We start from the raw sequence: 25,859 nt of genomic DNA on the forward strand, positions 1-25,859 counted from the left end.
ATTTTCATATTTAATTTTTATAGGAAAATTTCCTCAGCATATTTTGTTTTCTCTATTCTTTTATTCTCTTTAAAAATTATTCTATTTTAAATTTTCACTAAAACTTATTTTCTTAAATGATATTCATGTTTTGTGTTTTGCTTTAAGTAGTTTTCCTATAGCCAGATTATAAAATTTCTATGTACTTTTTCTCTGTTTATTTTTAAACTTTTAAGCTATGGTCACATATTTTCACTAAAAGTTTCAAAGTTTATTAGCATGATAGGCATACAGAACAGTTAGAGGCTGTACATTATTATTTTTTTTTTTCCAGTTTTGCTGAGTTGCAGTAGAGATGGATGTAACCAATGAAAGCACCCAGGGAAATTTCATCCTTTTGGGATTTTCTGATCGGCCTCATCTGGAGAGAATCGTCTTTGTGGTTATCTTGATCGCATATCTCCTGACGCTTGTGGGCAACACCACCATCATCCTGGTGTCTCGGCTGGATCGTTACCTCCACACTCCCATGTACTTCTTCCTTACCCACCTCTCCCTCCTGGACCTTAGTTTCACCACCAGCTCCATCCCTCAGCTTCTGTATAACCTAAATGGACATGACAAGACCATCAGCTACACAGGCTGTGCCATCCAGCTCTTCCTATTCCTGGGTCTGGGTGGTGTGGAATGTCTACTCCTGGCAGTCATGGCATATGACCGGTTTGTTGCAGTCTGCAAGCCCCTGCACTACATGGTGATCATGAATCCCCAGTTATGCTTGGGTTTAGTGTCCCTTGCTTGGGGCTGTGGGGTGGCCAACTCTTTGATCATGTCTCCAATGACCCTGTGGCTACCCCGCTGTGGGTACCAGAAGGTAGACCACTTCCTGTGTGAGATGCCTGCCCTAATTCGGATGGCCTGTGTCAATACAGCTGCCGTTGAAGGCATTGCCTTTATTCTTGCAATAGGTATTGTGCTGTCGCCCTTAGTGTTTATCCTGATCTCCTATGGCTACATTGTGAGGGCTGTATTAAGTATTCAGTCATCCTCTGGGAGGCACAAAGCCTTCAACACCTGTGGCTCCCATCTCACAGTGGTCTCACTTTTCTATGGAAATATTATTTACATGTACATGCAACCAGGAGCCAGCTCCTCCAAGGACCAAGGCAAGTTCCTCACCCTCTTCTACAACATTGTCACCCCGCTCCTGAATCCTCTGATCTACACCCTCAGAAACAAAGAGGTGAAGGGGGCATTGAGAAGATTGACTTTGGTAAATCTCAGTTTAGGAAGAAATTATAATAAAAGACAATGTTAGGAATTCCCTTTTAAATGTTTTATTCTTAAAAAACTTTGGATGTTTATTATTTTTCATTACCACCATCTGTCAGTGTTTTGGCAAAATTCTTCACACTCTGTGACACATTCCTACTCTTTGTCCAAATCATGAAGTATACCAATTCTGATATTCAAATAATTCAAAATCAATATTTCTCAATGTAAGGTCTATTGATCCCTTTTGTTGTTCAGTGGCAAAGTCATGTCTGACCTTTTGCGACCCTGTGGACTGTAGTCCACCAGGCTCTTCTGTCCATGGATTTCCCAGGCAAGAATACTGGAGTGGGTTGTCATTTCCTTCTCCAGCTCTCAATCACTGCTGATGTACAAATATCTAAGAAATCCAAATACACGCTGTTCTAAAATGGTAGAAACAGTAAGTAAAACCACATTTCTATTAATAATAAATCTGGAAGGAGAACTTTGGAAGAAGAAATGAAATCTATTTTACTAGATTTTCAGAAATATTTGATCACTAAGAGCACACTGAGTAATGGAATCTAATTATCCACTTTTTAGAAGTCTTGATAATATGCTATTAGGAAAAAGGAACAAGAATTTGCATCTTACTTTCATTGTCCTACAACAAAAATAAAAGCTCTTTAAGCAAAGTGTGGCTATAATTCCTTTTTATCTGTTCATTAATTCAATGCCAATTATTGAATGACTTTTCTGCTTCAAGCACTATATTCTAGGTGCTGGAATTAAATTTCTGATCAATATTGACTAGGTCCCTGTGTTTGTAAAATTTCCCTACTGTGTGTGCCAGTAATAATAAATGACAATAAAAATATAAAAAGCACTCATTTAATGTTGTGAAAAAATACAGAATTATATGTTGGAAAGTAACCATTTAGCCGTTTAAATGAGATATTCCCTGGAGATATCTAGTGAGATATTTCAGCTGCATTTGATCATGAAAAGGGAGACCTGCAACAATCATGCCAGGAGAAGGGATGTCAAGTTCAAACTTCCTAAGGTAAGAGTAAGCTTCACATGCACTCAAATCAGAATAATGAGCATTATATGTGGATTCTATCATTGACAATAAGCGTATATACTACTATCAGAGAGTTTAGAAAAGGCCAGAGCATTAAAATTTTACAGGCAATGTTAAAGAGTAGGAATTTTAGTGTAAGCACAGAAAACTGTTTAGAAAGTAAACAATCTGACTTACAGTGTTACACATCCACTTCATCTGCTCTGCAGAGAATGAATGTTATGGAACAAAGGTGAATCAAGAATCTACTGCAATAAATCAGGCAACATTAGGTGATGTTTCACAGTAAGCATTAACAGTGAAAAGAGAAAAATTTAAATCAATGGTGTGTTTTATAAGATCAAACCAAGGGTTTTCTGATGCAATTTATGGAGTGAAAAGAGATAAGAATCAAGAATAATTTCTTGGCTTGTAAATTGAGCAGTTAGTGCTTAAAGGAAGTGACTGGTATGTGCCTGTTAAGTCACTTCAGTCATGTCCAACTCTTTGCAACCCTATTGGCTGCAGCTCACCCAGGCACTTCTTACTATGGGATTCTCCAGACAAGAGTACTAGAGTGGTTTCCCAGGGTCCTCCTTTGAACCTGTGTGTGACTGGAGTAAAAGCAACCATCTCATCCTCTATCATCCCCTACTCCTCCTCCCTTCTATCTTTCTCAGCATCAGAGTCTTGTCCAATGAATCAGTTCATCACATCAAGTGGCCAAAGTATTGGAGCTTCAGCTACAGCATCAGTCCTTCCAATGAATATTCAGGGTTTATTTCTTTTAGGATTGACTGGTTTGATCTCCTTGCTATCCAGGAGACTCTCAAGAGTCTTCTCTGGCACTACAGTTTGAAAGCATCTATTCTTTGGTGCTCAGCTTTCTTTATGGTCCAAATAATACATTTGTACATGACTATTGAAAAATGATAGCTTTGACTATACAGACTTTATCAGCAAAGTTATATCTCTGCTTTTTAATACATTATCTAGGTTTGTCATAGCTTTTCATCCAAGGAGTAAGTATCTTTTAATTTCATGGCTGCAGTCACCATCTGCAGTGATTTTGGAGTGCAAGAAAATGAAGTTTCTCACTGTTTCATTGTTTCCCCATCATTTGAAGTGATGGGACCAAATGCCATGATCTTAGCATTTCAAATGTTAGGTTTTAAGCCAGCTTTTTCACTCTCCTCTTTCACTTTCATCAAGATGTTCTTTAGTTCCTCTTCACTTTCTGCCATTAGGGTGGTATCATCTTTATAACTGAGGTTGTTGATATTTCTCCTGACAATCTTGATTCCACCTTGTGATTCATCCAGGATTTCTTATGCTGTACTCTGAATATAAGTTAAATAAGCAAGGTGACCCCAAAAAGATGTCCTTTTCATTATTGAGGACTGGAATGCAAAAGTAGGAAGTCAAGAAACACCTGGAGTAACAGGAAAATTTGGCCTTGAAGTACAGAATGAAGCAGGGCAAAGGCTAATAGAGTTCTGCCAAGAGAACACATTGGTCATAGCAAACACCCACTTCCAACAACACAAGAGAAGACTCTACAGGTGGACATCACCAGATGGTCGACACTGAAATCAGACTGGTTATATTCTTTGCAGCCTAACATGGAGAAGCTCTATAGAGTCAGCCAAAACAAGACCAGGAGCTGACTGTGGCTCAGATCATGAACTCCTTATTGCCAAATTCAGACTGAAATTGAAGAAAGTGGAGAAAACCACTAGACCATTCACTAGACCTAAATCAAATCGCTTATGATAATACAGTGGAAGTGAGAAATAGATTTAAGGGACTAGATCTGATAGACAGAGTGCCTGATGAACTATGGATCGAGGTTCGTGACATTGTACAGGAGACAGGAATTAAGACCATCCCCAAGAAAAAGAAATGGCAAAAAAGCAAAATGGCTGTCTAGGGAGTCCTTACAAACAACTGTGAAAAGAAGGGAAGCTAAAAGTAAGGAGAAAAGGAAAGATATACCCATTTGAATGCAGAATTCCAAAGAATAGCAAGGAGAAATAAGAAAGCCTTCCTCAGTGATCAATGCAAAGAAATAGAGGAAAACAATAGAATAGGAAAGACTAGAGATCTCTTCAAGAAAATTAGAGATACCAAGGGAATATTTCCTGCAAAGATGGGCTCAATAAAGGACAGAAATGGTAGGGACCTAACAGAAGCAAAAGATATTAAGAAGACATGGCAAGAATACACAGAAGAACTACACAAAAAAGATCTTCATGACCCAGATAATCACGATGGTGTGATCACTCACCTAGACCCAGACATCCTGGAATGTGAAGTCAAGTGGGTCTTAGAAAGCATCACTACGAACAAAACTAGTGGAGGTGATGGAATTCCAGTTGAGCTGTTTCAAATCCTAAAAGATGATGGTGTGAAAGTGCTGCAGTCAATATGCCAGCAAATTTGGAAAACTCAGCAGTGGCCACAGGACTGGAAAAGTTTCGTTTTCATTCCAATCCCAAAGAAAGACAAGGCCAAAGAATGCTCCAACTACTGCACAATTGCACTCATCTCACATGCTACTAAAGTAATGCTCAAAATTCTCCAAGCCAGGCTTCAGCAATACGTGACCTGTGAACTTCCAGATGTTCAAGCTGGTTTTAGAAAAGGCAGAGGAACCAGAGATCAAATTGACAACATCCAATGGATCATTGAAAAAATAAGAGAGTTCCAGAAAAAGATCTATTTCTGCTTTATTGACTATGCCAAAGCCTTTGAATGCATGGATCACAATAAACTGTGGAAAATTCTGAAAGAGATGGGAATACCAGACCACCTGACCTCCTGAGAAATCTGTATGCAGGTCAGGAAGCAACAGTTAGAACTGGACATGGAACAACAGACTGGTTCCAAATAGGAAAAGGAGTACATCAAGGCTGTATATTGTCACCCTACTTATTTAACTTCTATGCAGAGTACATCATGAGAAATGCTGGGCTGGAGGAAGCACAAGCTGGAATCAAGATTGCCAGGAGAAATATCAATAACCTCAGATATGCAGATGACACCACCCTTATGGCAGAAAGTGAAGAAGAACTAAAGAGCCTCTTGATGAAAGTGAAAGAGGGGAGTGAAAAAGTTAGCTTAAATAGCTCAACATTCAGAAAACTAAGATCATGACATCCGGTCCCATCACTTCATGGCAAATAGATGGGGAAACAGTGGAAACAGGGGCTGACTTTATTTTTTGGGTCTCCAAAATCACTGCAGATGGTGGTTGCAGCCATGAAATTAAATGACGCTTACTCCTTGGAAGGAAAGTTATGACCAACCTAGACAACACATTAAAAAGCAGAGACATTACTTTGCCAACAAAGGTCCATCTAGTCAAGGCTATGATTTTTCCAGTAGTCATGTATGGATGTGAGAGTTGGCCTATAAAGAAAGTTGAGCACAGAATAATTGATGCTTTTGAAGTGTGGTGTTGAAGAAGACTCTTGAGAGTCCCTTGGACTACAAGGAGATCCACCCAGTCCATCCTAAAGGAGATCAGTCCTGGGTGTTCACTGGAAGGACTTATGTTGAAGCTGAAACTCCAATACTTTGGCCACCTGATACAAAGAGCTCACTCACTGGAAAAGGCCCTGATGCTGGAAAAGTTTGAGTGCAGGAAGAGAAGGGGACGCCAGAGGATGAGATAGTTGGATGGCAACACCAACTCAATGGGCATGGGGCTGGGTGGACTCTGGGAGTTGATGATGGACAGGGAGGCCTGGCGTGCTGCAGTTCATGGGGCCACAAAGAGGCAGACACGACTGAGTGACTGAACTGAACTGAACTCTGAATATAAGTTAAATATGCAAGGTGACAGTATACAGTCTTGATGTACTCCTTTCCCTTGTTTGAACCAGTCCATTTTTCCATGTTTGGTTCTAACTGGATTTACTTCTGGGCTCTATTTCCATTGGCCCCATGCCTATGTTTGTGCCAATACCATTTCATTTTAGTTTCTGTAACTTTGGATTGTTTTATGAAATCTGGGAGGGTTATGCCTCTTGCTTTGGTCATTTCTCTCTGAATTGCTTGGCAACTCTGCATCTTTTATGAGTCTATGTAAATTTTTGAATTATTTGATCTAGCTTTGTAAAAAATGTCATGGATATTTTGACTGGGATTACATTAAATTTATCGATAGATTTGGTTTTCATGGACATTTAATAAATATTAATTCTTTCAATCCAAGTACTTGATATCTTTTTCACCATTTTTTGAATTCATCTTCAACTTTCTTTATCAATGTTTTATAGTTTTCAGTTTATAAATCTTTTATCTCCTTGGTCAGGTTTATTCTTAAATATTTTATTATATGATGTGATTTTATTTCTTAAAATTTGTATTGGTGTAGAGTTGATTTACAATGTTGTATTGATTTCTGTTGCAAATTAAAGTGAATCAGTTATACATATACATATATCCACCTTTCTTTAGATTCTTTCCCCATGTAGGTCAGTGCTATACAGTGTGTCCTTATTAGTTGTCTATGTTATGTATATAGTAATGTGTATAGTTCAATCACCTTTCTGATATTTCATTATTAGTATGTAGAAATATGACAGATTTCTGTGTATTAACTTTGTATCCTGCAATTTTACTAAATTTTTTGATGGTGTCTTTAAGATTTTCTTTGTTAAGTATCATGTCATCTGTAAAGATTGAGAGCCTCACTTGTTCCTTTCCAATTTTGATTCCTTTTTATTTATTTTTCTTGTCTGGTGCTGTGGCTAGGAGTTCCAAAACTCTGTTTAAAAATAGTGGTGAGAATGGGTATCCTTATCTTGCTCCAGTTTTTAGTAGGAAGGCTCTCACCTTTTCACTACTGAGTATTATGTTGGCTGTAGGTTTGTCATAATTGGCTTTTATTATTCTTGAAGTCCTTTGTTAAAATACATGTTGATAATTTTTTGCATCTAAATTTATTAGGGATATTCATTTATAGGTTTCTGTTTTTCTTGTAGTTTCCTTATATGACTGTGGCATAAGTGTTATTCTGGTCTCATAAGAGTTTGGAAGTGTTTCATCCCCTTCAGTTTTTTAGAAGAGTTTTAGAAGAATTGGCATTAATTATTGTGGTGGTTTAGTCACTAAGTCAAGTCCAACCCCTTCCAACCCCAGGGACTGTAGCCCGCCAGGCTCCTCTGTCCATGTGATTCTCCAGGCAAGAATATTAGAGTGGGTTGCCATTTCCTTCTCCAGGGGATCTTCCCGACCCAGGAATCAAACCTGGGTCTCCTGCATTGCAGGCAGATGATTTACTGACGGAGCTTGAGGGAAGCATTAGCTATAATATAATGTTTAGCAGAATTGGCAAGTGAAGAAAAGAGTTTCTTGGGGTTTTCTATGATGGGAGATTTTTGGTTACTAGTTCATTCTCAATATTAATTACTGACCTGTTGAGATTTTCTGCTTTTTTCCAATTCAGTCTCTGTAGCTGATGTGTTTCTGGGAATTTATCCCTATTTTCCAGGTTATCTAATTTGTTCACTTATAGTTGCTCATTGTAGTCTTTTATGATTGTTTGTATTTCTTTTATATCTAGTGTAAGGTCTTATTTTTCTTTTGCATCTAATTTTATTTATCTGAATAGTTTCTCTTTTTTTCTTAGTTTAGCTTAAGGTTTGTCAATTTTGTTTATCTTTTCTAAACCAGTTCTTAGTTTCATTAATCCATTCTATTGTTTTTCTAGTCCCTAATTCACTTTTTCCTTTTTATTGTTATATCCATTCTTCTGCTATCATTTTGCTTAATGTGTTCTTCTTTTTCTAGTTCTTAGAAGTGACAAGTTAGATTGTATATTTGAGATATCCCTAATTTCTTAATGTTATGCATTTATTACTCTAAAATATCTCTTCAGAGATGCTTTTGCTGAATTCCATAAGTTCTGATATGTTATGATTACATTTTATTTATTTGAGAATTTTAAAATTCCCTTTTGATTTCTTTTTTGACCCATTGTTTATCAGCAGTGTATTTAGTTTCTACACATTTGTAAATTTTCCAGCTTTCCTTTTGTTGTTCATTTCAAGTTTCCTACCACTGTGGTCAGAAAAGATAGTTGGTATGAATCCAGCCTTCTTAAATTTGTTAAGATTTGTTTTGTGTCCATTCATATGATTTATCCTGGAGAATATTCTGTGTGCACTTGAGAAGAATGTGTATTCTGATTCTGTTAGATGGACTATTCTGTATATGTCTGTTAAGTCCATTTGCTCTAATGTATCCAGTTACAACATTCCCTTGCTGATTTTCTGTGGATAAGATATCCATTGTTGATAGTAGATTATTGAAGACACATTACTGTTATTATACACTTGTCTATTTTTATCTTTAGATCTGATGGTATTTGCTTAACATATTTAGGTTACTTAGGTGCTTTCATGTTGAGTGAATATATATTTACTATTGTTATATCTTCTTGAAATAGTGACCTCTTTTTAATTGAAGTACAGTATTGTGTAATAATAAAAACATTTTTTCCAATTTTTTCATTATAGGTTGTTATGAGTTATTGAATAAAGATTTTATGCTGCATAGAAGTTTTTATGCTGCATATAATTTTTATAAAAATTATACATGACTATTTTGTTTATAGTCATGTGTATCTGTTAATCCCATACCTCTAATTTGTCCCTCTTCCATCTTTGGTAACCATAAGATTGTTTTCAATGTCTGTAAGTCTGTTTTTCTTTTACATAAATCTATTTTTATTTTTTTTGGATTCCACATACAAATGTTATCCTATAATATTTGTCTTTATCTGAATTACTTCATTCAGTATGATAATCTCTATATCCATCCATATTGTTGCAAATGATATTCCATTATTTTTTATGGCTAAGTAGTATTCCATTGTGTATATATGTGTGTGTGTATGTATACACACACACATATATAAATGCATACCATATATACATATATGTAAATACATATACATATATGGTATGTATTTATATATGTGTGTCTGTATACATACATATATATATATATATATATATATATATACACACACAGAGCATGGGGCTTACCCCAGGTGGCAGTAGTAGTAAAGAGTCCACCAGCCAATGCAGGAGACATAAGAGGTGTGGGTTCAGTCCCTAGGTTGGGAAGATCCGGTGGGGGAAGGCAAGGAAATCCACTTTAGAATTCTTACCTGGAGGATCTCATGAACAGAGGAGCCTGACAGGCTACAGTCCATAGGGTCACAAAGAGTCAGATATGACTGAAATAGCTTAACATGCACATAAGTGTCTTGGAAGAGATATGGAAGAATAACTTTTTGATTGAAGGATGTGAAATAATTTATTTGGCAACATATACAAACATTAATTTTGAAGGGAATAACTGATAACTATTACCACAATAATGTTAATTTTTAATAAATATCAGCATTCAGAGTGTGAGAACCCATATCAAGGAAGGATAATATAGTTAGCATGAGTAATTGGAAATGAGTTTTGTCCATATTTTATAAAGAACTACTAAAATTAACAATAAAATGCCTAATTCATTTTTTTTTTTTTAAAAAGACAAACTGTTTAAATGCAACTTCTGAAAGAATGAGGTAAAAATGGACAGTAAATATGTGAGGAATCACACAACTTTTCTGGTAATCAAAAATAGGCAAAATAAATAGCAACAAGACCATACAGATACACTCATCATATGCACATAAATATATTATTTTGAAAATCATGCATTTTTTAAGGTTGTGAAATTAAAGGAATCCATGCCTGAATGAGTTGAACTACTAAAATTATTTAGAAAACACTGGGGCATTATCTATTGTAGTGGGTTGAAAGATGGCCCCCCAAAATTCATGTTCTTTTCGAACATGTGTATGTGACCTTTGGAAATAGAGCTTGGCATTTGTACTTAGTTTGGGATCTCAAGATGAAATCATCGTGGATTTAGGGTGAGTTCAAAATCAAATGAGTGTTTTTATAAGAGAAAAGAGCACATTAAAATATACAAAGGAAAGAAGACCAAGTGAAGAAAAAGACAGATCAGAGTTATGCTACACAAGCCAAGGAATGTGAGAAACAATCAGAAGTGAAAGAGTCTAAAAAAGATTGACACTTGAGCATTCACAGGTAGCCTAGACCAGTCAAAAACTTGAAATAGAATGTTTGGACTACAGAGTTGTGAGAAAGTAAATTTCTAATGTTTTAATCCATCAAAGTCTGTTTTGATTTTTTATGGTGACCCTAGTAATTTAATGCACATTATTAATTTTAAAATGTGCATACCTTCTCCCTAGCAAATATACTCACAGACATTTTTAAATTGTTTATTTTTACTGATATATGTATACAAGTATTGATAATGTAGTTGTTTATAACAGAGAATAACAGAAAATGCCCCAATGTCTAATACATTTGAATGTTAAATAATTTATGCATATTGATGCTATAGAAGTTTATAAAGGTCAAAATAAATTAAAATTAAAACTTTGGGAACAATCTGACAAACAAAATGTTAAGTAAAAAAAACTAGACAGAATACATATACTATTTTTTTCAACATATATTTGGTTAAAGAAATTAAAACTTAGGTCATATTCAATTCTTTAATCCATTTTTGGTTGATTTTTATGTATGGTATGACATAGTTGTCTAGTTCTCTTTTTTAGTGTGTGGCTTTTTAGGACTGCAGGACTATACAGCTGCAGGTCTTATATAGACACAAGGGTTAAATATTTTTAATCTAGGTGGTGTATTTCCAATTTACATTTAAAAGGCAATAACCAGTGAAAAGATAAGTGAAAGTACAAAATAAATTATGTGGAGTAATAATATTTCTTAATAATAAAATTACTCAATGAAAGCTTTATAAATTCAAATATATAATTTATGGACACAGCATAGAACTTAAGAGAAGTAATGGATGGGCTATTTTTTAATAAATTGTTAAAGGTCATATATTCAAATATGTAAATAAGTCAAATATGTAAAAATATTTAAAGATTAGAAATAATAAATGGGTAAGTATAGTATGAAAAAGTCCAAAATAAAAATGTTTACATAACACACACACAAGGAAATTTTCCAAATCAAGTAAAACTAAATGAATAAATATATCTTTCAATTATAATAAGTTCTCTATCATTTACTAACTCAATAAAATGAAAAGTATAAAATCATATATACTAAATTTATGATTTGGATTGTATAAACTATACATATACATACATGCATTTATTTGTTATGTTATAAATGTACATAACTCATCAATTTGATAAGAATAGAAACATTAAAAAATAATTATTCCCTTGGATTCATTATTTTCACCTGTGAAAATTTATCAAGAAAAAAATATTTTACACAAAGTGGAACCCTTAATAGAAATAAATCTATAAATTGAAAAGAAATGCTATGACAAATTTAAAAAATAGTTAAGTATACTGGTATCATTAGTTAAGACAAATTACTATAGGTAATTAGTTAAATAACACCAAAGCTAAACTATTGTGGTTATAGCAATTAGTAAAACAAAAACACACCAGTTCCTGTATAAAATGATGAGAATAAGAAGAAACTCTTGTGTTTGTGAGCCACACTTGAATCATATGCTCAAAATTAAATATGTTATAGTAAGAATTGAAAAAAGAAAGTTCTGACCAATGTATTATAAATATTGACTTAAATATTGTTACAACTCAATGGTTTAGGGAAAATTACTTTAAAATGTGGTAGAGAATCAATATTACTTAGTATTCACATTTTTTTCTCTTGTCTAATTTTTTTTAAAAAGTTATTTTTTATATTGATTGCTGATTGGCAAATTGCTGACATTGCATTTTTGTTAATAAATTGGTGAGGATCTTATGAAGCATAGAAGGAAGGCACGCTATGTTTCATTAGCAGTCCACTAAAGATAAGGTTGAAGTGGTTTGGCCATGAGATGTCTACAGAAAAGTGCCATTTGTTGATTATATATTTCTCATCTCTGTTACTGTAAAATCCTTCTGTAAAACTAAGGTCAATTCTTTCTTCTCCTATTCTCAACTTACTTGGTTATTTTTCTTCTCAATACTTTCCTGAGGGCTCCAGACATCTCTTTGTTTCTCAGGCTGTAGATGAGGGGATTGAGCATGGGAGTGAGGATGGTATAGAAGACAGAGACCACTTTGTCTTGCTCAGCAGTGTGATAGGCTTTGGGGAGAAAATATTTGATGATGGCAGTTCCATAGAAGAGAATCACCACAATCATATGGGAAGAACAAGTTGACAAAGCCTTCCTCATCCCCATGTTTAATTCTAATCTTAAAACAGTGGAGAAAATCTGCCCATATGAGGCCATGATGGCAGATATTGGAAAGAGGAGAAATATAACACCACTGATAAAAAGACCATTTTCATAAAGAGAAGTGTCAGCACAAACAAGTTTCAGGAGAGCTGGGATCTCACAAAAGAAATGATGGATTTCTCTGGAGCCACAAAAAGGAAGATTCAGAACATAGACAACATGGACGAAGGCATTGATAAGCGCACCCAGCCAAGTGCCAGCCACCATGAAAATGCAAACTCTAGGGCGCATGAGAATTGAGTAGCGAAGGGGATGGCATATAGCCACATAGCGATCGTAAGCCATGACTGCCAGGAGAAGGCACTCTGCTCCCCCCAGAGTCATGAAGAGGAAGAGCTGGATTCCACAATTAGTATAGGAAATGTTGTTTCGTCCAGACAAAATGTCAATGGCTATCTTGGGAACAAAAGTAGAGATATACAAGAGGTCCATCAAGGAAAGTTGACTGAGAAGAAAGTACATAGGAGTATGGAGATGAGAGTTCAACCAAATGAGTATCACCATTATAATATTGACAATAAGGGCCACAAGAAAAACTAGAAAGATGAAAGTAAAAAGTAGCTTGGGGATCAGGATGCAGTGAAGCAGGCCCAGGAGAACAAAGTCAGTTCCAGTGGTCCTGTTGTTCCATATCTCCATTCTGTCCATCCCAATTCATTTCCTTGGGTAGAGTTTACAAATATCTTTAGGTCCACATTTATTTTACAATGTATCACTTTCATTTTCTTTCTTAGAAATATCAATGATATATTTTATGTATAAAGTTTTGACTGCATTTAATTCTATGTCCTTACCACAGAATGTTGTCACTATCACAAGTTTAGTGCAAAATTTCTTAAGACAGTTATATAAGTACGTCTGAAGAAGCACTCTACACTTGCAGTATTTTAAGAAAAATGTAAACTTTTTGAAAATTTTAAGTACAATTTAATTAAAAGAATAAAAGGTATGTATCTGTATAGATCTGCCTATTTATCTATAAAAAATTCAGCACATATTTAAAGTCATTCCATGGTCTTGGATAGTTCTGATTTCTAAGTACTAAAGATAAAATAAAGATTTCAATCCTAACTGAATAAGTAATCTTCTACACACCTACACAAAATGTGTTGAGTGTTTTACATATGTCATGTTTTGATCATTATAACAGCTTTCAAAGGATAACTTTCTTTGATTTCAAAATATGAATTTGACTCTCAAAGAGTCAACTAACATATACAGATATAGAGTAAGGGAACTAAAACTACTATAACTAGATCTAAATTTTTGCAAATGTTTTGATCTTAACATGTTACTAAATTTTTCTAAAAGAGAAATCTTTAAGGTTTCTGTTTTTAAATAAACAATGTGTAAGATTGCCTTTACTTTACTTGTTTTTTGAATTTGACAATCTAAGACCATCCAGAAAGTACAGAAAGAAGTTCAGTGTTGAACAGGCTGCTTTCTGAGTCAGATTCCAAATACTGATACCACATAGTCACAAGACTCTTGATATTATGCAAAAGAAACACAGTGGCAAACAACCAGACACCTGTTATTGATATAGCCAGTTGGGTTGGTAATTTTCATCTGTGTGGATAGTTCAGTGAAACTTAGGGAGTAGAAAAACATACAGTAATTAATATAATGAAGAAATAACCTAGTCTTTAGAGGAAAAAGTGAAGAAAAACTCCATTGATAGGTTCAAATACAGTGTGAGAAGTAATTTTCTTATGCACAGACATTATATTTTTCAAGATGTCCCTCAAAACTGTGACATAATAAAGCAGAATACCAAACTATTAGACTTGCTCCTTGAAGAATGTAGAGTTATTTGATGTCATGATCTATAGTGACTTGCTTTTATGGCTTGAAATCTGACCATCAGTTATGTTGTTCTTACATAAGAAATTTCACTAAAATTGGCATTGACTCCTGAATGAGAATTTCTTTAAATAAGCCATCTCAATTAAGAAAAAAAGAAAAAGATTACCTTTACTCAGGCTTTATTTGGCATCTGTTTTTATCCCAGGTCTTCATGAAAAGTGTCTGTGAAGCTGCATACACTTTGCTCAAAGGAAAAGAGAAAGTGAGTAAAAATGCTTCAGTAAGAAAATAAAAAAAAAACAAAAAGAAAAACTCACACACATGTACTTTAATCCCTGAGGGTAAATTAATTGTATTGTACCTAAATATAAATGCATCATTTAGTATAAAACTATATATTTTTCAGAGTCAGTAGTGAATATTACTCATTGGCAGGTGCAGATGGAGTCTAGGCAGGATAAGGGAACTATAAAATATTAAGCAAATTATCAAAAGGCTATCCTATATCTTTAGCCATCTCTTAATTTGATGTTCGTCATCCAGCAAATAGTGCTATTATAGGGCCATTAAGACTTTAGACACTCAGAAAGAATTTTGAAATTTTGAGTTACTTCAAACAGGGTACTTTTCTTATTTACCACCAAATAACTTGCTTTATGATAGTTTTGAAGTCCAAGACCGCATGAAATGAGTATTTGGTTCCCATCCAAAGTGAAAATTAACATGTAAGAAAGTAGACATAATCATAGACTGTTTTTTTAGTATTGATATAAAATTTTATTTAACCTAATATTGTCCAAATGATTTCCACAAATGATATTTTATATAATAGCCCATAAAATGGTTAAAATTATATTCTCAATAGGTTTATATGCTAATGATGTTTTTAGAAACACATTTACAGATTTGACTGATAATTTAACTGCCTATATCTTTTTTTTTTTTTTAACATGATGAAAGGGTTTCTCCTGCTTTGCAGGCATGTTCTTTACCACTAGTACCACTAGGGAAGTTCAACTTATACAAGCCCATCAGGTTCCTCTGTCTTTGAGATTCTCCAGGCAAGAATATTGGAGTGGGTTGCCATGCCCTCCTTCAGGGAGTCTTCCAGACCCAGAGATTGAACTTGCATCTCCTGTGTCTTCTGAATTACAAGCAGATTCTTTACTCCCTGAGCCATCGGGGAAGCCCCAAAACTTACATATAGTAAGTGCACAAATATGGTACTAAAAAGTATTATTCAATTTCACTTATTGTTGATATTAAATTAAAATTTTGAATAAATTATTCCTTAATTTTACTTTTAGCTATTTTGCAAAACAAGGCTGATGATGTTGGGAAAGGTAAATGCTTACCTAAGTAGAATACTGTCTTGCATCACCAAGCCTTTCAATTAATTTTTTTTGTATCAAATAAATCCAAGTTTTTTCAGAAATATTAGCTATAAATTTTATTTTTCCCTTGAAATATCACCAGAAATTTATTAACATGAACAAAAGAATTGCACACAAAAATATTCAGAGTGATTCATCGCTTAATGTCAGGTTCATACATTACCAATGAACTAAGAAGGTTAAATAGTCATCAGACATCTCTCTGCCATAAACAGTGTGACAAATTATAATTTATCTGTACGGTCTTCAGGGAAAATATCCCTTGTTTGCCTATCTCCTCCCTTAGGTAACATAGTCATTCTATTGGCCTTCAAATGCCCCAATTAAATGTCTGCTTTCTTTAGAACAAAAATATCAATCAATTTCATAATCATTTTTATCAGCACCAAATTCCCCCACCTTGACAACTCAAAAATTGCCAAGTCAATATCCCAATTCAGAATTTAATAGATGTGACTGTAGAATAGTGTCTTTTAATACCTATGCAATGCTGCATGTGGGTTATTAGTTCCCTGACCAGGGCTCCAACCTGAACCCTCTGCACTGGAAGCAAGGATTGTTGACTGCAAGACCGTCAGGGAAGTCCCAGAGAGCAAGTGGACTTCTTTCCAGTCTTCACCATTGTTTAGTGATCTCAGATATGTTATTTGACCTTTCATTCTTCATGTATAAAATGGGATAATAAGAGGATGCAGATGCACGTATATGATTTTGTGATAATGGTATACAATTAATGATAATCAGTTACAGTAATGGTAATTGATTATTTCAAATTCCTTAAGACAGTGACAGCTGCACAGGGATAATAAAAGTTTCACCATATGGAAATGAATTTGAAGTCTAGCTATAATTAGGACTATGAATTGATCCATACAGTTTTATTTTACCTTCTCTCATATCCAATACACAAATTAGAGACATATCTAACAGCCAACATGTATCTTTTTTTCATTGGAGTATAATTGCTTTATAATGTTGTGTTAGTTTCTGCTTTACAATGAAGTGAATCAGCTGTATGTGTGATTCCATTTCCTGAATATCGTATCACTCATGTACATCAAGTCCTTTAGGTTTTTTCAACTAGGAATAATGCATCCACCATTGTGAATTTTGTGCACTTGTGGTATTATTGTACATATTTTATTAAAGTATCCCTGAGCACTGTAAGTCAAAAATTATTCTTGCTTTTCTGTGTAGAGAGAAACAGATAATTGTCTCTTAGAAGTTGAGCTTGATTTCAGAAAGATACATCCAGCTGAATTTGAGTTACTGGGAAGGTATTAAGTCACACTGTGAGGTTGGTTAGGTCACACAGTGAGATGTTTGATGTAGTATTGATTTTAGGGTGGGTCAAAGGGCTTTTTCTAGGGCATTTGGGTACTGTATTAAACATATTAGTATTTATTGATTCATTTGTATGTGTCAACCTGAGTTATAAGTACTCTGCATATATATTAAATCCTCAGACCTGCTAAGGTCCATATAAGTAAGACACTGTAAATAATGCTGCTTCAGTGCCTATGATCATCACCACCATGTTTTACATCTATACAACTTTAATATCATTAAAGTTTTGATTGACAATTACTTTAATCTGCTTAGAAAAATTTAAAATATAGTGTGTATATCTAAATTCATTAGAAATCAGCATTGGAGAAGGAAATGGCAACCCACTCCAGTACTCTTGCCTTGAAAATCCCATGGACGGAGGAGCTTGGTGCAGGCTACTATCCATGGGGTCGCAGAGTCCAGTACGACTGAGCGACTTCACTTTCATTTTCACTTCAGCACGCCTCAAAAACATTACAACATATAATGAGAAAGTCCATCTCTCCTTTCACAACTGAACTTATTTGTGCAAAATTTACCAAAACAGAAAAAAATAAAAAATAATATTAGCACTATAATTACTAAAAGAAAGGGAGAGTGTACAAACGATTTTGGAGTTAATTTGTTAATTTAAGCCTTTTTATAAGTTTCCTTTGGGCTATAAAATAGCATATGCACAAAACGTGTGTGTGCTCCATTGCTCAGTCATGTATGGCTCTTTGTGGCCCCATGGACTGTAGCTCATCACACTCCTCTGTCCATGGAATTTTCCAGGCACAGAATACTGGAGTGGGTTGCCACTTCCTACTCTAGGGGATCTTCCTGACCCAGGAATCAAACCCTCCTCTGTTATTTGTTTTGCATCTCCTCCATTGACAGGTGGCTTCTTTATCACTAGTGCTTTATCACTTCCAGGAAGCCCCAAAACAATAATACTTTAGAATTTTTTAAAGATAGCTCAGGTTTATATCTAGTTTTCATTATCAATGAAAATAATTGAGAATATGAAGACTATCATTAAGATCTCCATCCTTTTAAAGAAACATAAAATCCAAAATTTTAAAATACTTCTAATATAAGTGACAATCTTTATATATTAAGCTATTATTAGGTAGGCATTAACTAGACCCATATTTCTCAGAATCCCATTCCATGGCTAGCATTTACTAATGAGAGGAATTCAAATGTATTTGAAAAAAAAGAAGGGAATAAAAGGAGTTACCATCTGAGGAAGGCAGATGTATTAGTAGACATTGATTTTAAATTAGCTTCCTGTGAGCTTCTGCAAAATATACCATGTGGTTGCTAGAGACTGAATAGGAATATCTCATATGTTCTGAGGTTTGTAACTCCCTCTAAGTGAATTCCTGTGTGTGTGTGTTTGTGTGTGTGTGTAAGTCCTTCAGTTGTATCTCTTTGTGACCCTATGGATTGTAGCTCACCATGCTCCTCTGTCCATGGGATTCTCAAGCAAGAATACTGGAGTGGATTACCACGTCTTCCTTCAGGGGATCTTCCCCACCCAGTGATCGAACCTGCATCTTTTCTGTCTCCTGCATTGGCTGCAGGTTCTTTACCATTAGTGCCACCTGGGAAGCCTAAGTGAGTTTCTAAGAGCCCTCCCAAATTGCCTTCACTCTTTTAGCACTTCTAAAGTATAAACGTGCATCTAATTTCCTATGATAAAATCAATTATACCTGGAAAATAATGAGTGAATACTATTTATAAAATAATGCAAATAATTTGTACACATCATTTTTTTGCCAGCCAATTACTGGGGATACAGAATTTCAAAATTAGGAGTCTGAAGTCAATCTCCTGATTAGACAATAGATTGGGTACCATAATTGCCAATGGAAGATGGAACAAGTATTTCAGACTATATACTGTGACCAAAATAAAAAGTTATTTGAATTGTCACTGGTTATTGGTAAAAATCACTTGCAAGAAAGGCAAGAAAATTTACTCTTTTTAAAAAATATGGCAACCCACTCCAGTGTTCTTGCCTGGAGAATCCCAGTGACGGGAGAGCCTGGTGGGCTGCCGTCTCTGGGGTCGCACAGAGTCGGACACTACTGAAGTAACTTAGCAGCAGCAGCAGCAGCAGCAGCATAGTTGATATACAATGCTGAAATGCTAGATTCTGATGTACAAGAAAGTGATTCAGATACTTTTGTTGATAATTTTTTGTATGCCTTGGTAACCATAAGCTTATTGTATATGTCTCTGAATCTGTTTCTGTTTTATAAATAAGTTCATTTTATCATATTTTAGATTCCACATGTAAGTGATACTTCATGGTATTTGTCTTTCTCTGTATGACTTCACTGAGTACGATAATGTTTATTCATTATTTATTAATTTGTTTATAAAATGTTTATTCATAATTTATTAATGTTTATTCATGTTTATTCTAGGTTTATTCATGTTGCTACAAATGCATTATTTCATTTTTCAGTGATTAAGTAGTATTCCATTGTATACACATAACACATCTTTATTCATTCATCTGTTGATACACATTAAGGTTGATTATATGTCTCAGCTATTATAAACAGTGTTGCTATGAACACTGGGCACAAGTATTTTTCTAAATAGTGTCTTCATCTTTTTTTCCATATCTATGCTCAGGAGTGAGATTGCAACTCTATTTTTAGTTTTATAAGGAACTTTCATACTGTTCTCCATAGTGGTTGTGCCAATTTACAATATAAACTTACTGTTAAAGAATTCATTTACACTAGACATACAGAACCCACTATTTGTGGACTGGAATATATTTTTTCTGGTGCCCTAAATAAATTGAAAGAAGAAAACAACAAGCTCAGTCCTTTAAATTCTCCTCTGAAAGCAGTTATAGAACCAGATGACTGTCCTGAAATAATCCTTTATTTTTTCATTAATGTGAAAAAACAGAATACATACCTTGTGATTAAAATGACCTAAAATATTAAAGCAAGTAGAACTTGCTGCCTCATTAAGTCTTACATAATATTTAGAAAACTGACTGGAAAGAAAAATTGAAGTTAAAACATCTAGATGGGTTACATCTAGTTGAAACATCTAGATGTTACAAACATCTTGAACAGCAAAATTCTGCTGATCTTTCCTTGCAAGCAAAAGTCCTTGTTCTCCAGTTAACTTTGTTTGGCAGTAAGCTAGATATTGTAATGAGTTCACACTTGACAATCGTCCTGTAGGAATATTTACATTATTTTCAAGATACAATTCTTATTTTACTCATTTGCAGAACTTAACAGATTAATAATGAGACATTCACAAATAACAGGTGGGTAAGGATTATCCTTAAAAACCATAATATTCAAAATATATGTTCTATAAATCATAATATTAGTTTCTGCAAATGGGTCTGAGGTCATTTCCAATGGGTATTGTGATTTAAGGAATGGAATATCCTAAATACAGGACAGCAAACGAGACACAGATATAAAGAACAGACTTTTGGACTCAGTGGGAGGAGGCAAGAGTGGGATGACTGAAAGAATAGCATGGAAATCTGTACATTATCATATGTAAAAGTTGCGGCACATGCGGCACAATAGAATATTATTCAGCCATAAAAAGGAATGAAATTGGTTCATTTGTAGTATTTTGGATGAACCTAGAGCCCATCATACTGAGTGAAGCAACTCAGAAAGAGAAAAACAAATATCATATTTTAATGCATATATGTGGAATCTAGAAATATGGTAGTGATGGATCTATTTTCAGGGTAGAAATACAGACACAGAAATAGAGAATGGACTTGTGGTTACAGTGGGAGAGGAAGAGTGTGGGACAAATTGAGACAGTAAAATCAACATATGTACATCTCCATGTGTAAAATAGCTAGTGGGAAGCTGCTGTATAACACAGGGAGCTGAGCCTGGTGCTTTGAGACAACCTAAAGGGGTGGGATTCTGGAGGCAATGAGGCTCAAGAACTGGACATGGAAGAACAGACTGGTTAAAAATCAGGAAAAGAGTACATCAAGAATGTATATTTTCATGCTGCTTATTTAATTACATGCAGAGTACCTCATGCAAAATGTTGGGCTGGATGAAGCACAAGCTGGAATCAAGATTGTCCGGATAAATATCAATAACCTCAGATATGCAGATGATACCACCCTTATGGCAGAAAGCGAAGAATTGAAGAGCTTCTTGATAAAAGTGAAAGAGGAGAGTGAAAAATTTGGCTTAAAGGTTAACATTCAGGAAACTAAGATCATAGTATCCAGTCGCATCACTTCATGGCAAAGAGATGGGGAAACAGTGGAAACAGTGTCAGAATTTTTTTTCTTGGGCTCCAAAATCACTGAAGGTGGTGATTGCAGCCATGAAATTAAAAAGACACTTGATTTTTGGAAGAAAAGCTATGACCAACCTAGACAGCATATTAAAAAGCAGAGACATTACTTTGCCAACAAATGTCTGTCTAGACAAATATATGGTTTTTCCAGTAGTCATGTATGGATGTGAGAATTGGACTATAAAGGAAGCTGAGTGCCAAAGAATTGACGTTTTTGAACTGTGGTGTTGGAGAAGACTCTTGAGAGTCACTTGGTCTGCAAGGAGATCCAACCAGTCAATCCTAAGGAAATCAGTCTTGAGTATTCACTGGAAAGACTGATGCTGAAGCTGAAACTCCAATACTTTGGCCACCTGATGCAAACAACTGACTCATTGGAAAAGCCACCTATGCTGGGAAAGATTGAAGGCAGGAGGCAGGATAAGGGGATGACAGAGGATGAGATGGTTGGATGGCATCACTGACCTGATGGACATGAGTTTGAGCAAGCTCTGGGAGTTGGTGATGGACAGGGAAGCCTGGCATGCTGCAGTCCATGGGATCGCAAAGAGTTGGATATCACTGAATGACTAAACTGAACTGGACTGAGGTTCAAGAGGGAGATGATATATGTATACTGAGAGCTGATTCATGTTGTTTATAGCAGAATCCCATATAACATTATAAAGCAATTATCCTCCAATTAAAAAAGAAGAAAGAGAAAGGATAATAAAAAAAGAATAAAAATATGAAGTAAAAGAAAAAAAATCCCAAACAACAAAGCAAAATAAAAACAGAAAAATTTAACAGATATGCATTTAAAAAATAAATATATAAAATACGAATAAAGATAAAATAACAACACCAACAACTGAAAAGAATGAAACATACAAAGAAAGAATTATAGCAATAGGAATATTTTCCTGGTGCCTCTTCTGTCAATGTCCTTACTCCTACAGTGAGCCAGAGCCCCATCCTGGCCTCCTCAGAAACCCTCCAGTATCTCTAGGTTGGTCTTTGACCTTCTGTGGGCTCTGTGGGGCAGCCCAGACACTGATGTTACCCAGCTCCTGTGTGTATTTGCCCCTAAAGTCTACTGCTGTTAAGGCCAGACCAGTCTCAATTGTGGGAACACTGTTCATTCAGATATTCCATAGATGCAGGATTTACCAAGTTGGTCTCAGGGATTTAATCTTTGATTTGTGCAGCTGTAGGGAAAAAAATTCTGTTTCTCTTCCTAGTCGTCCCACACCTGGGACTCAGCTTTGGTTTTGGCCCCATCTGTGTGTGTGTGCCACTTACAGGTGTCTAGTCCTTACCCAGGGAGGAGGGAAGGAAAGGAATGACTGGGGCACACTTACTCCCTCAGATCCAGTGGGATCCTGCAGCCACCATTGTTGCCTGCAGCAGTGGGGACTGGGAGGCAGTTGCGACAGACTGTGGTTTGCTTGCCTTGATGGGAGTCTTTCCCAGTTCCCACAGTAGCAGATGCTGGTCTGTGGATGGTGGTGATGGCCCCATTCTTTGCATGTCCTTCAACAATGGTACCTCTTTCCTAGGCAGCCCACAATTCCTCTAAGCTCATTCCTGCTCATGCAGCCCCTCACTCCTATCCCCTTTCTTTTATCCACAGAGCGCAAAGTGTTCCTTTCCTGAAACCCACTATCTTAACCTCACATATTAGCACTCATCCCCTTTCAGTGTTGGCAGATAGCCATCTCAGGTAAGGATGCCCAGAGATAATACCCCAAGAGACTTTGGATGTATATCACTCAGGACCCCAGAGCTTAAGTGGACATAGGAGGCCTTGGCTTGAGGGATGGGTGAGCCTACTCAAGAGAAAGGAGTTATAATGGCAGCCCCATCCCTTGTGTGCCAATCAACAGTGATGCCTTGCTTCTAAGGTGTCCCAGGCTTCATTTCACAAACTTTCCCAGTTGTGGAGTTCATTAGTCCTGTCCCTTCAGGCTGTCTTTTCACAGCCAACGCTTGTCCTCTCCCTGGGTTCATTCTCCAAATGCCACTTTCCAGCATCCAGTCCCACTTTTCAACTGGCAACTCATGACTCATGTTAGGATACCCAGAGCTGTCGTGCAGACCATGTGTACAGTTCTTACTTTCTTTTACCTTCCACAGACTACCCATTGCATTCTCCTTTAATCCTCTGAAGTTCTCTTTCTATTGCAGCTGATTTCCCTACCTTGTGGGAGCTTTTCTGAGTGAGTGTGGGAACCTCCACTCACCTTATCCTCTTACTAGGTTTGCTGGTGTACTTCCCCAGTGGCTCAGCAGTAAAAGAATCTATCTGCAAAGCAGAAGACATAGGAGATGTGGGTTTGATTCCTGGTTTGAGAAGATCCTCTGGAGGAGGAAATGGCAACCCACTCCAGTATTCTTACCGGGGGAAACCCATGGACTGAAGAGTCTGGGGATCTACAGTTCATAGGGTCACAAAAAGTTGGACATGACAGAGCACGCACCCACACACAGAGTTGCTGGTCCCTTTTCTGATTCATCTTTTCTTTTTTGCTTTCTATCTTTTGGCCTACCCCTTTATGAGGGGATTTTTCTTGTCCTTTTAGGTTTAAAAGTCTTCTGCTAATGTTGAGCAAGTGCTCTGTGGGAATTCTTCCATTTGTCAATGTATTCTTGTATTTATGAGGAGCATGGAATTCTACGCCTTCTTATTCAACCATTTTGACTATTTCTCTTTTCCCCTTGTTAACCATAAGTATGTTTTCTATATATGTGACTATATTGCTGATTTGTAAATACATTGATTTGTACCATATTTTTAGATTCCACACATAAGTTATATTTGTCATTTTCTGACTTATTTCAGTATAACAATCTCAGGGGTTTCCCAGGTTAGAGCTAATGGTAAAGAACCTGCTTGCCAATGCAGGAGACATAAGAGATGAGGGTTCAATCCCTAGGTCAAGAAGATTCTCTGGAGGAAGGCATGGCAATCGACTCCAGTTTTCTTTCCTAAAGAATCCCATGGACAGAGGAACCTGGCGTACTTACGTCCATAGGGTCCTAAAGAGTTGGACACGACTCTTTGAAGGAACTTATCACACACACTCATGACAATCTAAAGGTCCATCCATGTCTCTGCAAATGGAAAAAGTTGATTCTTTTTATGGCTAATATTCCATTTTATAAAGGACAGAAATGGTATGGACCTAACAGAAGCAGAAGATATTAAGAAGAGATGGGAAGAATACACAGAAGAACTGTACAAAAAAGATCTTGACGATCCATTAATCACGATGGTGTGATCACTGACCTATAGCCAGACATCCTGGAATGTGAAGTCAAGTGGGCCTTAGAAAGCATCACTACGAACAAAGCTAGTGGAGGTGATGGAATTCCAGTTGAGCTATTTCAAATCCTGAAAGATGATGCTGTGAAAGTGCTGTACTCAATATGCCAGCAAATTTGGAAAACTCAGCAGTGGCCCCAGGACTGGAAAAGGTCAGTTTTCATTTGAATCCCAAAGAAAGGCAATGCCAAAGAATGCTCAAACTATTGCACAATTGCACCCATCTCACACGCTAGTAAAGTAATGCTCAAAATTCTCCAAGCCAGGCTTCAACAACATGTGAACTGTGAACTTCCAGATGTTCAAGCTGGTTTTAGAAAAGGCAGAGGAACCAGAGATCAAATTGCCAACATCCACTGGATCATGGAAAAAGCAAGAGAGTTGCAGAAAAACATGTATTTCTGCTTTATTGACTATGCCAAAGCCTTTGACTGTGTGGATCACAATAAACTGAGGAAAATTCTTCAAGAGATGGGAATACCAGACCACCTGATCTGCCTCTTGAGAAATTTGTATGCAGGTCAGGAAGCAACGGTTAGAACTGGACATGGAACAACAGACTGGTTCCAAATAGGAAAAGGAGTATGTCAAGGCTGTATATTGTCACCCTGTTTATTTAACTTATATGCAGAGTATATAATGAGAAATGCTGGGATGAATGAAGTGCAAGCTGGAATCAAGATTGCTGGGAGAAATATCAATAACCTCAGATATGAGGATGACACCACCCTTATGGCAGAAAGTGAAGAGGAACTAAAAAGCCTCTTGGTGAAAGTGAAAGAGGAGAGTGAAAAAGTTGGCTTAAAGCTCAACATTCAGAAAACAAAGATCATGGCATCCGGTCCCATCACTTCATGGGAAATAGATTGGGAAACAGTGGAAACAGTGTCAGACTTTACTTTTCTGAGCTCCCAAATCACTGCAGATGGTGACTGCAGCCATGAAATTAAAAGACATTTACTCCTTGGAAGGAAAGTTATGACCCACCTAGATAGCATATTGAAAAGCAGAGACATTACTTTGCCAACAAAGGTTCGTCTAGTCAAGGCTATGGTTTTTCTATGGAGAAGCCTGGTAGGC

At 36.0% G+C, this 25,859-nt stretch overlaps 2 protein-coding genes across 2 annotated transcripts; one reads left to right on the forward strand and one right to left on the reverse strand.

Moving 5' to 3' along the window:
- Positions 1–334: 334 nt before the first annotated feature.
- On the forward strand, positions 335–1,321 carry LOC109561024 (olfactory receptor 2W3-like). The gene has a single exon (XM_019963455.2). It carries the CDS (start codon positions 335–337, stop codon positions 1,295–1,297), a length of 963 nt encoding a protein of 320 aa, XP_019819014.2. The 3' UTR covers positions 1,298–1,321.
- Positions 1,322–12,334: 11,013 nt separating this feature from the next.
- On the reverse strand, positions 12,335–13,273 carry LOC109561025 (olfactory receptor 2T27-like). The gene has a single exon (XM_019963456.2). It carries the CDS (start codon positions 13,271–13,273, stop codon positions 12,335–12,337), a length of 939 nt encoding a protein of 312 aa, XP_019819015.2.
- Positions 13,274–25,859: the final 12,586 nt, after the last annotated feature.

Source organism: Bos indicus, chromosome 7 (assembly GCF_029378745.1).
Source record: "Bos indicus isolate NIAB-ARS_2022 breed Sahiwal x Tharparkar chromosome 7, NIAB-ARS_B.indTharparkar_mat_pri_1.0, whole genome shotgun sequence".
NCBI lineage: Eukaryota > Metazoa > Chordata > Mammalia > Artiodactyla > Bovidae > Bos > Bos indicus.

What these genes read in the sequence shown, in the direction of transcription:
- LOC109561024 (XM_019963455.2), top strand. Translation starts at nt 335, where the DNA reads ATGGATGTAACCAATGAAAGCACCCAGGGAAATTTCATCCTTTTGGGA.
- LOC109561025 (XM_019963456.2), bottom strand. Translation starts at nt 13,273, where the DNA reads ATGGAGATATGGAACAACAGGACCACTGGAACTGACTTTGTTCTCCTG.